Source organism: Eurosta solidaginis, chromosome 1 (genome assembly GCF_040869045.1).
Source record: "Eurosta solidaginis isolate ZX-2024a chromosome 1, ASM4086904v1, whole genome shotgun sequence".
In the NCBI taxonomy this organism is placed as follows: domain Eukaryota; kingdom Metazoa; phylum Arthropoda; class Insecta; order Diptera; family Tephritidae; genus Eurosta; species Eurosta solidaginis.
Genome location: NC_090319.1, coordinates 372445656 through 372460167, shown reverse-complemented (window position 1 = coordinate 372460167; position 14512 = coordinate 372445656). Strand labels below are relative to the sequence as shown.

Below are 14512 nucleotides of genomic sequence, written 5' to 3'. Positions count from 1 at the left end.
AAAATATGGCCGAAATCCGATTATGACCACGCCCACTTTTCCGATATCGAAAATTACGAAAAATTAAAAAAATGCCATAATTCTGTACCAAATATGAAAAAAGAGATGATACATGGTAATTGGATTGGTTTTTGACGCAAAATATAACTTAAAAAAACACTTTGTAAAATGGGTGTGACACCTACCATATCAAGTAGAAGAAAAGGGCAGGCCGAAATCAAAAGCCCTTGGAATCTTGGCAGGAATACTGTTCGTGGTATGACATATATAAATAAATTAGAGGTACCCGACAGAAGATTTTCTGGGTCACCCTGGTCCACATTTTGGTCGATATCTCGAAAACGCCTTCACATATACAACTAAGGGCTACTCCCTTTTCAAACCCTCATTAATACTTTTAATTTGATACCCATATCGTACAAACACATTCTAGAGTCACCCCTGTTCCACCCTTAAAGCGATATCTCGAAAAGGCGTCCACCTATAGAACTAAGGCCCACTACGTTTTAAATAATCATTAACACCTTTCATTTGATGCACATGTCATACAAACACATTCCCTTATTTTGTCTCCAAAGCTCTCAGCTGAATATGTAATGTTCGGTTACACCCGAACTTAGCTTTCCTAACTTGTTATGCTTCCGTTTCTCCGAGTGAACGTGATAATATTAGGAGAAGTTCAAGAAAAAACCGTTACTATTACATCATTCTATCAATTCCAAGATGTCTTGCTGTACCTCTATGCAGTCGCTAATGTGTTTAAAGGGATAACTAAACCTCTTTAACCCGAACGCCATAGTCGTAACCATACCCATATCCATAACCATCTCCAATGTGATCGATTAATGGTGCCTTAACCTAAAAATTGTGCAAATTTCATAAAATCGAAGAAAACGCAAAAAATTTCAAACATATTCCACAAAAAATAAGTCTCTTAGTCAAAACGTATCCAAAACAATAAATAAAATATACAAAAAGTTAATAAATTCACCAACTCAAATCTTTTTAGGTTATGGATATGGCGAGAAACCAAAAACCAATTGGTTGGCTATAGTATGGTTATGGCGTTAGCGTTATGGTATGGCACCATTAATCTATTACATTGATTTCCATAAGGTAGGTTCGATCAGACGTTTTATTCTTCTTATGGTTTTATGGTTATAAGTCACTATTAATTGGCCCTTAACTCTGTAATAAAGTTTTAGATCATCGGCGTACATTAAGCAACTACAAAATTTAAAGCATTGGCTGATGTCATTTGTAAATAATTATGGATAAGTAAAAATATGGTATTGACTATGGAGCTTTTGACATGTCAACTTCGCCATGCCCTTTATGGTATGGTTATGGCTAGGGCGTTATGGCATGGGACCATTGACCAATTACGGATTACATTGTTTTGCATAAAGCTGGAGTCATTGGTGCCGTATGTCGTATCGCTGTATCCGTATCCCTAAAGCCGCAGACATTGGTGCTTTATCGGTAACCATATCTGTAACCTTATAACAGCTGATTCGACCAACCTTATGAGAATCAATGCAATTGATTATTGGTGCCGCTAAGGTCGTAACCGTATCGTAGCCAACCAATTGGTTTTTGGTTTACCGTCGTAACGATAAGCAGCTGATTACGTTAAGGATACGACTACAGCGATACGACATACGGCACCAATGACTCCCGCTTAACGTAATCAGCTGTTTATCGTTACGACGGTAAACCAAACCCCAATTGGTTGGCTACGATACGATTACGACTTTAGCGGCGCCAATAATCGATTGCATTGATTCTCATAAGGTTGGTCAAATCAGCTGTTAAAAGGTTACCGATACCGTTACCGATAAAGCACCAATGTCTCCAGCTTAAGCTAGTTTAATCAGCTGTTTTATATGGATATAGGTATGGCAAGTTTGTCGGGTCTTTTATTGGCATCCTTGCTTTTATTAGCCCTTTGTACGGTCCATTGTGAATGAATAAGAAACTAGCAATTATTTTAGTTCGTGCAAATAAAAAACGAAAAATGTACCAAACAATAAATAAACAATTTGCTAATTAAATTACAGAGATTATACATATTGTGTTATACACTTGCAACGAGTGATTAAAAATTAATTGGTAATCCCTTCCGCAACTGTTTCTGTAGGAAGTACATACATTGCTTGTCTAATAAATTAACGTTAATATGAAACCGTCGAAGAATCGCTTATCCAGCTTGGCGGAAGATATAACCATACCAGAAGATGCACCATTTCGGGCACGGTTGCATGCACTTTTTGGGCAGATCGAAAAAGAATTCGAGTTACTATACTTAGAAAATTTAACCTGTACGTAATTTTAGAGATTAGCTAACTTTATTAGTGATCATCTTTTACTAAAATTTCTATAATAGTGCAAGAAAAGCTGGACAACTGTATGAATAAAGATCTCATTTGCCCATATGAACGCTCGGCCGGAGTAATAGCCGCTGGTGGAAGCATCGCTAATCCGATTGGCAGCAGCAATACACACAATATAGCATTATCTAGTGCAACTCAACCAAACATCGTTTCAGCTATACAGGGGCATGACGATGGTGACGCTGCGGCACTTGGTCCCATTATTGGCGGGGGTAGTGGTGGCGGTAAGGGTCTGAAAGCTAAATTCACGTCAAGCGGTGGCAAAGTAAAGGCTAGTAATAAACTGAAAGCACAAACAAGTCGCATAGTATCGAGCTTCAAAGCACAAACTGTGGTTAGTCAAGTAACTAGGGAATTTTGTGGACACAAAGATGGTGTTTGGCAAGTTACGGCTAAAGTTGGACAACCAATTATAGGTACTGCATCTGCTGATCATACCGCTTGTATTTGGGGAATAGAAAATGGGCGATGCTTACTACAGTATCAGGGTCATGCTGGTTCAGTTAATTCTGTTAAATTTCATCAAAATCGCGATCTAGTCCTAACAGGCAGTGGCGATGCAACGGCACATATTTGGCAAGCAGCAGTTAACTGGGATTCATCAAAGTGAGTTTAATCTACGGGCCATAGTTTTTATAATTTCGTAGTTAATAGTAGTAGTTTATTAGAATTGGATGTTTCGTATGAAAAAAAAAAAAAACAGACAGAATTGAAAAAATTCAAAAGTATTAAAAAAGATCAACTGATCTAAAAAACTCAAGTATAATATGCCAAAGTACATTTAACTATAATATAACATATCGTTAGCTTAATGTGAAAATGTGCAAAGTCACTTTTTTTGAAAAATTGTATTTTAATGCAGTTTTAAAACTGAATTCAAAATACATCAATCACAAGAAAAAAATAATTTAATTTTAAATTTTTACGTGCTGTTTGCAATGATGTGTAAATGTGCTAAGTCGTCAACTGTTCACAAAATATGTGCTAAGTCAACCAGTCAATAATATCAATCTGAATTACTAGTCATTTCTTTGTGCGCGCGTATTTTATTAACTTCTTTAATTCATTCAGTCTAAAAGTACATGATTTGTTGTTGTTGTATTAACGATAAAGACACTGCCCGAAGGTTTTGGGCCGATGTTGGTGGTCCCTTGCCGCATATAGATCCGGTACGTTCCGTTAACAAAGCACTATTAAGGTAATAGTCCGACCATCTCGGGAACTATTTATATGACCACATGAAACCTTCTAGGCCATCCCGTCCTCCCCACCCCCTAGTTCTATGTGGAACTTGGGGTCGCCAGAGCCCCGGCTGTCAATGAAACACAATTCGCCACTGGTAGGTGAGGTTTGGCAATTGGGTTGGAGAAGCTAATATTGCGGTGGGAACCCCTTAAGAGGGTTGCCTACACAACCCCTTGAAATTGGATTCACCCAATTGAGACATACCTTTGGTGTTTGATAAATGCTTTGCCCTGACCATAATCTACTTCAATTCTTAGATGTCGACAACGAAATGCTTTGTTACAGACTAGTTAAAAATAGAAAACTATTCAAGCTTACTCTTATATAAACTGTCATTAAAATTAAGAACACTACTGAATCGATTTGCTAGATGTATAGTCCTAGTTATAGGTTCATTCATAGCATAATTTGTTTTATTAGTTTTTTAGATAAATAATCTATTATGCCGAAGATCACGCATTGGAATATATGGAATGAACAAATTAGGTAAATCAGAGCAATTCGTGCTAACGTTTATTACATTATAGGCAAGCATGAGTGAGTTTCAAGTTGTTCTGTCATGCAAAGCCTGAAGACCAAGCAATTTGCACCTGCTCATATATGATGGGAGGCCGTCTAGCCAGTGAAGCATATGTAAAGACATTTTTGGAAACACAGCAATTGTTTGAATTTAAATATAAATTATTGTCTGCGCACCATTCAGCAAAAGGTTCCAGATCAGAATCGTTAGAAATAGTTTGACAAATAAATAGAATTTTTTGTGAAATATATAGTTTTAGTGATTTATTTCAATCATTAAAGGTGAGGAGTGATGGGAAACATATTGAGTAAAAAGTGCTAAGTCAGGAGAAAAAATTTGTTATGAGTGCGGAAATTGTGCTAAGTCGTAAAATAGCTGCTGGGTTGACATACATTATTTTTATTTATCTTTTTCAAAGCTTCTACACTCAAAGCATTGCAATTAAGGTATCCTCATTCACAGTTTTGAAAAAAGAAGGTTATTTCAAAAGTTATTCATTTTTTTCGTCTCCTGTAAAATTCGTAAAAATTGATTTAGCACATTTTCACATTAAGCTAACGATATGTAACTTCAATAATAATTAAACTTTGAATGCATGCATATCTTTTCGATTTTAGGCGTGGTCACTCATCAGAAGAAGAACTCGACGACAGCGACGAGCAGGTAGAAGACCGCGATCGTGTTGATACACTACGGACACCTTTGTGTGAGTTTACTGGACCGGGTGGCCACTCATCTGTAGTGGTAGCTGCCGATTGGTTACCAAGTATGGATCATAGGCAAATTATAACCGGCAGTTGGGATCGTACGGCAATCTTGTGGGATGTAGAATCACGGGAGCCCATACAAACGCTCACTGGTCACGATCATGAATTAACGCATGTATCTGCACATACATCACAACGTTTGGTGGTTACAGCATCGCGGGATTCAACATTTCGTCTTTGGGACTTTCGATATGAAATACCTGCTGTTTCTGTATTTCAAGGGCATACTGAGTAAGTAGGGCATACATTGTTAATAAGGCATAGTTTTTCAGAATGAGCTTAAACTACAGTTAAAAGTTAATAGAGTTTAACCTTGTCACTTTATCCGATAACATTATCTTTTACTGATTAGACTTAGGCCATTGCAACTAAAACATTTTACTTTAAACTCACTTTTTTCATTATTATAGAAGCGTAACATCAACAGTTTTTGCACGCGACGATAAAGTTGTTTCTGGTTCTGATGATCGCACAGTAAAGGTTTGGGAATTGCGAAACATGCGTTCTGCACTTGCTACAATACGTACGGACTCCTCCGTAAATCGTTTGGCAGTGTCAAATGGCGGAATAATTGCTATTCCGCACGACAATCGGCAAATTCGCCTATTTGATTTGAACGGTCAACGTGTTGCACGTTTGCCGCGTACTAGTCGTCAGGTTTGAAACAAGTTTCATAATATTGTAAGAGCTGGCAACATATTCTTAAAAATGTCTAAGAATAACATTTAAATTAAAATTATTTAGACTTTTGCCGTGCAGTTAGATTCATTCAAGGTATAATCTTCTAGCGTTGTCAACTCTTTAAACTTATTCATTTTATGCATGTAAACATAGTAAACAATATTTCTTGTTTTTCCTTTTTTAATACATTTTTAGGGTCATCGTCGCATGGTTTCCTCTGTAGCCTGGGCAGAAGACCCATTACTCAATTGCGATTTGTTTTCATGTGGATTTGATCGGCGTGTATTTGGTTGGTCTATAGTTTTGCCAAAAGAAAATTGAAAATTACTCAAAAATTCGATATTGTAAAGGACAGTGTTAATATTAAGTTTAACATTATATTTCCGCGAACAAAAGGAATGGTGTACATCGCGCTTGATTAAGAAAATATGAAGCGGGCTGTATCGGAATTTCTTAATTAAAATATTAGTAGCTTAACTGTTGTGTAGTTGAATTAGCAAATATATGTTTGCAACTAACATAGTTATAATAAGGCAACCTCGCAAATGAAACGCGTTTTCATATAACTTTACGACGATTACACGATTTACGAACCTAGCCAGGGGTTTGTGAGTTGTCATGAGTTGCCCCAATAATAAATAAAGTTTATATTAAATATATAATATATGAAAATAATCACACTTTATTTGTTCATTTATGACAAAAACAAAGACATATGCATATATTAATTAATATTTTAAGGACAAACGTATTATAGTATGCTTTGAGTATTAATTGTACATTTGCGTAATTTAAATGTAAAACATTTTGCTAAATACTCTCGCTTTAAACTTCGTTATTTAGTTATGTTTTGTTTTTACAATGAAATATTGTTATAGTGGACTTTGTATAAAGGTTTTTATGGAAATAACTGAATGTTTAAGAAGTTAACTACCTTTATAAAAACATGAATGTATACAATAAAACAAATTAGAGCTGTTTTGATTTTGCCATAATTTCTGTAAAGCTATGTATATATTAAATAAGTTTTATATATTTTTACAAATATAAGATTCAATGCTTTGGAACTAACGATGCCCTCACTACTCGAATCGAAACCCATGTGTCTGAAGAAACGGGTTAATTTAACATCTTTTCAATATTTAGGTTAATAATTATTTTTTGTGTTTGCTGCATAAATAACTGTTTTCGCTTGCGCTCATATTTACTCAACTATAAATTTATACGTTTGCATGCATGTATACATATACATACATCTCGCGATAAGAAGCCAAAAAGCATATATGTAATACTCCTATATTGCTAGGTCCTCATGGATTGAACTGGCCAACCTACCTACCTATATTGCTAATAGAAAATGCTCGCAATGTGTTTTGAATTCGAAATCAATACAAGAAAGCCTATAAAATTTGTGATTGTAGCAGCATAACTGTGACAAGAAAAACTTTAAATTTAGGTACACGTTTAAACAGCAATATGTCGGCACTCTGATGTTTGGGAATGTACCTAGCCTTTTGTAGCAATATAGGAGTATTACAAGTATGCCAAAAAACTATATAATTCGTTGAATCAATATGAATGTAGATGCAAAAGTGCATGAACTGCATGAACTGATTAATTTAGAAAATTTATTGTGAACATATTTATATACATCGGTATTATTTTGTATTCAACGGTAAGTATATACATATAAAATAGATGCACTACCATTAAATGCACCACGAAATAAAGCTTATGCGCTAGTCGTCAAATTGTTATTTACATACATGTTAAATTAACGATTCAATGTGTAGTGATATGGAAATTTATCAAATAAAATTTGAGGTTCATTTAATTGAAAAATCAATCGTTTTTTTTCTTTTATGCAGATTAAAACGGGTTTGTAGCATACTTTTTGTGTTCTCCAATATCTTTTGAGGGTACAAGACGGTGCACCACCTAATTTTAATCGAAAATTATCAAAGGTGGTATCAAAAGACGCCGTCCGTTTTAAGAATAAAAATTTTAATTTTCTCTTCTGGATTATAAAAACGGAGGTCAAGACGCATCTTTTGATACCCAAGGGTAATTTTTGATAAAAGTTAGGTGGTGCACCGTCTTGTAAAACGTTACCCTTTTGAGCTAAGTAAAATCCAAAAACTAAAGCGATACAAATTTTATAACAATTAGTCCAGCTAAAATACAAATTTCCAATATTATAATTAGTATCAGTATCAATTTGTTGTAAAGCACTTCGCGCCGTAATTTTCTTATAACATTTCTCGATTGCACGACATCAGCGTCTGCGTCTTGTAGTCGCCTCGTTGAACGCAGCAATGATTCGCGTTGTTCGTTTAATTCAGATAACACCTAAAAGAGAAGTTAAAAAAAAAGAATGATATTGAAACGCATCCTAAATCTTTCTTGACTACCTGTACTTGCCTCGGTGCTTATCTGCTCTGTTTCGATAGCTACTTGGGTGGAACGCTGTAAGCTCGCGGAACTACTTTCCAGCACATTGTAAGTGTTTGCAGCTAATTGGATTTGTGTAGTATTTTGTCGCTCTATAGCGTTTTGCCAATTATATCCACTTGACATTGCTAATTATTTTGCTTTAATTTAATTAAATAGGCGTTTTTCGCTGCTATCAACAAATAATAAAATTAAAACAGCTGGTTCAAATGCGTTGTTGCCAGACAGTTTGAACAAAGGACTACAGCTGAAACCGTAAAGGCGGTGGCACAATGACATTTTTCATATAGATGCGTTTAACACAAGCTTATGCATTCCAATAACATCGCCACAATCAACGAAGATATTGCGTTTGTAAATATGAAGGAACTTCAGACTTGGCAATTCATTCTCATTCTAGCATTCTCCATAAAAATACACGCAATCTACTCATAATGCATAAGCTGTGTTAAAATCATCTATATGAAAAAGTGCTTATGTGTCGGAGCTATAACCTCATACCTGCGGCAAACTTGCCACGGCCATAACTATATTCTATATTAAAGGGCCAACTAATGGTGACTTGTGAACATAAAACCATAACCAGATAAAACAGCTGATCAAACCTAATTAATGGTGACTTATAACCATAAAACCATAACCAGATAAAACAGCTGATCGAACCTACCTTATGGAAATCAATGTAATCGATAAATGGGGCCAGATAAAACAGCTGATCGAACCTACCTTAAACCTATATGACACTACTTTATTTTGTCTGTTTTTTCCTGTATTTTCTCTTATATTTTTTGTCGCCCTCCCTCCTAACAAGGTTTCAGTACTGGTGTAAGTGTGTAAACTATATTTCAAAAAACTAACGAAATACAAGAAAAATACAACCTAGTTTATTGAAAACAAACGAGCCAGTTTGTATTTCCATAGGTTTTTTTGACATTCGGCCGTTTTTTCTTTATTTTTTCTGACAAATGAAAATTTTGTTTTTAGTTTGAAAATTTTGTGCATTAATACGGAACTATAATGAACTTTCGTGTGAAATAAGTGAACCACCAGAGCGCGAAATAGTTTTTCAGTGTTATGTGCAATTTTTTTGTCGTGAAAAATGTTAATAAAAAAATTTTATTGAAAACCTAATTATTCTATTTTGTTGACAATGTTTGTCTCGGTTCCTCTTGTTGGAAATTGTTTTTGTTTTGTTTTGTTTGTTTTGTCAGTTTTTTTAGCTTGGAATCCAAGCAAAAATAAAGTAGTGTCATATACCCTTTATGGAAATCAATGTAATCGATTAATGGTGCCATACCATAACGCTAACGCCATAACCATACCATAGCCAACCAATTGGTTTTTGGTTTTTCGCCATATCCATAACCTAAAAATATTTTAGTTGGAGAATTTATTAACTTTTTTTAGATTTTATTTAATGCTTTGGATACGTTTTGACTGGGAGACTTATTTTTTCTGGTATATGTTTGTAACTTTTGCGTTTCAGCGATTCGAACGTTAGTAGAAGGTGCATAACTACCCTAAAATTCATTGCAATATTTAATTGCAGCTTTTTGACAGATAGCTCATAAAACATTATGTCAAAAAGCTGCAACTAACACCCCTATTATGAACTCATACGATACAGGATAAACGCTTGCAATCTGTTCTACCGTATTATGAAATAAATTCTAGCGTATGAAACCCGATCGTTAGCGTTTATCGTTTATCGTGGTATTGCCATACGCTAACTATCGCATAAGCTGTTCAATTTTCTACGCTAGCTATCGTTGATAAAATTTTCCACGATACGTTGGGAACTATTTAAATAAAAGGTTATGTTTTGGTTTTATTGGTCTGTAAATAATTAATTATTATATTAATTTGTTGTCTTCAGAAACTTGCAAAGTGCATTGATGGCCTGATGCGTTAAAACGTCAAGCCTTCAATGCGTGGATCGCTGATGATAAACCGTCATGGGTTTTGAAATAGTCGGCTATACGGTCTATGAACTTTGTTTTTTCTAATTTACCCGCTTTCTATTTACAATTATTGAATATAATATAACTTGTAAAATATACATTTTACAAAAATTATAAAGTTGGTCTTGAAGACAACAAATCAATATAATAAATAATTATTTACAGACCAATAAAACCAAAACATAACATTATATACTTTCAGTCTACGGAAAAAGCATCTTGGAATCCTAACAAAAAGCAGGAGCTTGAAGGAAAACCATATGGGCTGCAACGAAAATCCTCGTCTAAAGAGATAATAGCACCTGATTAGCGCACTCAATTGACGGTGGTAAAGAATATAAGCAACAAAGAGTGGAAAACGAGTTATACATAGAAACTTGCAAAGTGCATTGATGGCCTGATGCGTTAAAACGTTAAGCCTTCAATGTGTGGATAGCTGATGATAAACCGTCATGGGTTTTGAAATAGTCGGCTATACGGTCTATGAACTTTGTTTTTTCTGCTTTCTATTTATAATTATTGAATATAATATAACTTGTAAAATATACATTTTACAAAAATTATAAAGTTGGTCTTGAAGACAACAAATTAATATAATAATTTAAATAAAAGTAAATATAAAATTATTACATAATCCAAAAGAATCCAACTATAGCCTCATTCCCAACACTCTGTTGCAACGCCCTGGGCAAGAAACCTTAAAGTGGCACAAACCTTCAAAATATTTGGGATGGATGACCTATTTTTACGGGCGCGCAAACTGCCTTCTATTTCTGTTAAGACATACTCCAACATCAATTTTGTTTATTAAACTTTTTCTTTACTTTTAGTATGTCAGGGACTTACAGTGTAGAGTTCATTTCAAGAAAATTGGAAGCATCTCTCAATTTTCTTCTTTCTATGGCATCTATGCAAGTTTCGTCAATTTGTTCATTTGAGTTTATATAAAAGGGAACAGAGGTTGCATAAACATTTTATTATTACAGCTTTTAAAAACTTTTGCCACTTTCACGTACAAGATAAATGAATTGTTAGTATTTACGTTTTGTTTTGCTATCTGTTTCGTATAGATTCATCGGGCGTGTGGAAATCGCAATATGAAAGCTAATTTTTTACGATACGCTAGCAAGCGTTTATCGTCTATCGTATGAAAACTCATAATAGGGGTGTAAATTTAAAACCTATTGGAGTATACTCACAATAATTGAACGTTGTGGCAGCGCACTGCCCTCAAGTGGCCCAATGAAACCACGCTAATCCTGTTAATAATTTTTTTTATTTATTAATTTTATTACATATTTATAATTTTTTTTTGGCCGAGTTATTGATGGGCAGTGGTTTATCAAGCGTTGAGATCTAAAACTGCTCGGCTAAAGAAGAAATATCATCAGCTGAGGGTAAAGTTGGGTCGTTTTGTTCTGAACTTGTTCAATTGACCGGGTCTCTCAACTGAACAAGTGAACTAGATCTTCGATTTCGGTTATATTTGTTCTTTTAGTTCATTTGTTCCTTTAGTTCGTTTTATCTAATGTTATTCTTTCTCACTTCTCGTTCGCGAACATTGTAAATTCATACATACATGCGCAGAAATTCTGAGCACGATTGTCGATGATGCCACTTACACTAAAGATATGTGTGTGGCACTGCTAAAACAATATATGTATGGACTAATTATGAAAAACATCTTTTGTAAGAAACTAATTACATTTATTAAACTTGAAAAGATCATATTTACAATTTGTGTCTGTACTCTTTCAATTTTCTGGATCTTCCGAAATTTGTAACTTTTTTGAAGTTAATTAAAAATATATGTATATATTAACTTATTTATTCATAACACATTTAAGTATTTAAAGCATTGCTGCATACACAACCTCATCTATACTTGTTGGCTTTTTTAGCGGGTGCAAGCAGCAGTGAACAAATTTGCTTGAAAACAGAAAAGAACAGATGAACAAAAAGAACAACTTGTTCGTTCATCAGAAAAATAACTAAAGAATCGAATCTCTGAAATGAACGAAAAAGCACAACTCTAGCTGAGGGTAAAGCCTAAATTAATAGAATATAGAAACAAACATATACAGCATTAACGAATAAGAGAGATAAGGACAGTCTTTTTTATAGAAAAAAGGGAGTCGGATATATCAAATGTGTTTGAGTGAGAGTTATAATCTTGGCACAAACACCGGAAAGGTTCGTTAAGTTCGAAATTCGTTCTACATTGTTTTAAAAGAAGAGGTTTGTAGTGCATGTGCCTACAGTAACGTAATTATGCCGGAACAAAACGTGCCCAATGGAACAGTTTTTCGCCGATAACTTTTAAACGGGTGAAAAAAGTTAACTTCCGCTTTCGGATTCTTAATATAGACGTAAATACCCTGAAAAAATTGTTGGATTACGTGTTCCATTGTCTGCCTGTTGGAGTACTCTAACAATACTCCTTTGCAATGCGTTTGCGGACCACCATCAGCCGATCATTGCTCGTTTTTTAACGACCGTGATCACGACATGATGACGATCGAACAGTTGCCAAAAGTAAAATATTGCATACAAATAACTGATAATAAAATTTGACTATGGTAACTCTGATAAAATGCAACAGCGCACTGGTTTTATGTACACATACTTGCCGTCTTTCAGTGAGTTTTACAGCTCCGGCTCACGCTCATTTCTCACGGGAACGCTCTGGATCATTGAGAGACTTGAGAAGCAGATGTCGTGAAATTTTCGCACACGTGAAATGTGATGGGCAGATGTCGCCGCTGTTTTTCATTTAACTCATACGGCGAAAGGCTAAGCAGCGACATCTATTTTTGAAAAAGTAGGTATATTAAAGGCGGCGTTGCCAACCTAAAAAGAAGTAATTAACAAATTATCTGGCTCACAAATTGAACCAGACTTCTATCTGGATTTATCTGGCTCAAATCGTTGTTGTTGCATTTACATGCAAAATTATTAATCTGGCTCAGGATTTTGCTACCGGATGATAGCTACTATGGTATAGAGAGCATAGCTACTATAGAATAGAGAAATATTAGTTTCTTTATTCACGGAAATGCTAAGTAACATAAGAATATTCGTAGTATAAAATATAAAAGTTGTATTGCCCGTCTTCATTTACTTTCATTTTCAATTAAATTCACTCCGATAATTCTTTCCGACACAATTCCTCTTTAGTACTTTGACATATGATCCTCTGTGGGTGCTTCATGGAGTACGACAGTGAAAGTACTCTCACGTATGTACTCTATGGAATACTCACAAACAAAGCCAGAGTGGGATCACCTACTCCTCTCCTAGGGCATCGCAATGTTAAATGGAGCACATTTTTTGTTGAATACAGATTAGTTTTGGAACACTCCTGTACTTTTAAAGGAGTATTCCTTACACTATTTATGGAGTATTCGCGTTTTTGAAGGGTGCGCGTCTTTTGATACCGCACTCGAAAATCTCGGTCCAACTTTAGGGTGGGGCCCCTAAACTGCACTACTACCGTACCGCTTTGTAACTCCGTTATATCATACGACTATGATAATAGATTTTAGGTAAATTAAAATTTTAATATTGCACATTATTTTTAATGTATAACAAAAGAAGCATAAAGCACAACGCATCGGAAAAATTTATACTTGCTGCTTTTTACCAAGCAAAATCTTTTACCAAAGTATACAAAAACAAAATAATTATAACTGACGCGGACAAAGGTAACAAAACTGTGGCAATGTATAAAAGTGAGTACATAGATAAAATGAAACAACTTATTGAAGACAAAAACACATACAGAAAAGCAAGAAACGACCCGACAAAGACTCTCCAAAAGAAAAACAACAAAATAGTAGATGATCTGTATAAAAATAAACACATAAACATCAAGGAAAAGCAACAACTTACATGTTCAGCGGCAGCAGCACCGAGAATTTACGGGTTGCCAAAAATTCATAAGCCAGAAGTTCCGTTGCGTCCTATTATGTGCTCACTCATGGCCCCCTGTTACAAATTATCCAAATACATTGGAGAGATTCTAAAGACATTAATTTCGGATAAATATAATATTAAAAACTCTTTTAACCTCAAAGATAGGTTGTCTGAAATATGTGTATGTGACGAAGATATTGTTACGAATATTAGCAAAACTAAGGAGTAAGCCGATCTATGCAGTGACGTGAATGCACATCAATAATTCAATCATTATGTATCTACATAAACGAATCAATAATTGCGTCTACACATATGTACACATTCCGACGAGCAACATTTACATACAAGGCAGCGAGAGATGAGATGTCACACACCGATGAATTTACTTATACGCTTATGTGTGTGCGGGAGACTGTAAACTACAAACACATGCATATACCTTATCTGAGTTGTCACAAGAGAGAGCAATAATTTGTGCACGTAGTTGTGGCTGGCGATTTTGTAGCCGAAACAACTAGTAACTTCTGGAAATCGAAGAGCCTAGAAGTATGCAGCGTAAACTATAAAAGCGGCGCC

At 34.9% G+C, this 14512-nt stretch overlaps 2 protein-coding genes across 3 annotated transcripts in view; one reads left to right on the top strand and one right to left on the bottom strand.

Annotated features, from left to right (window-relative positions):
• Nucleotides 1–1946: 1946 nt before the first annotated feature.
• Nucleotides 1947–14512, top strand: part of Wdr37 (WD repeat domain 37) — a 199162-nt gene continuing 186596 nt past the window's right edge. Inside the window, exons 1-5 of one of the 2 annotated variants that reach the window (XR_010949141.1) lie at nt 1947–2321; nt 2387–2999; nt 4776–5156; nt 5336–5582; nt 5802–6912. Coding sequence is in view for 1 of the 2 variants with exons in the window: in XM_067763027.1 (XP_067619128.1) it covers nt 2180–2321; nt 2387–2999; nt 4776–5156; nt 5336–5582; nt 5802–5927 (1509 nt within the window). In the remaining variant the exon portion in view is untranslated. Of the gene's footprint in view, nt 2322–2386; nt 3000–4775; nt 5157–5335; nt 5583–5801; nt 7449–14512 lie in introns of those variants that run through there. The other variant, XM_067763027.1, reaches the window with a different exon arrangement.
• Vti1b (Vesicle transport through interaction with t-SNAREs 1b) lies at nt 7209–8290 on the bottom strand. The gene is made up of 2 exons (XM_067763030.1): nt 8028–8290; nt 7209–7955 (listed from the first exon to the last, which is right to left on the bottom strand). The coding sequence occupies exons 1-2, from the start codon at nt 8181–8183 to the stop codon at nt 7746–7748; spliced, it is 366 nt and encodes a 121-aa protein (XP_067619131.1). The 5' UTR covers nt 8184–8290; the 3' UTR covers nt 7209–7745.

Excerpts from the sequence above, each read along its gene's own strand:
- Vti1b (XM_067763030.1), bottom strand. The coding sequence starts at position 8,183 with ATGTCAAGTGGATATAATTGGCAAAACGCTATAGAGCGACAAAATACT. Across the intron at positions 7,956-8,027 it reads CAGAGCAGATAAGCACCGAG|GTGTTATCTGAATTAAACGA; the intron begins GCAAGTACAGGT and ends CTTCTCTTTTAG.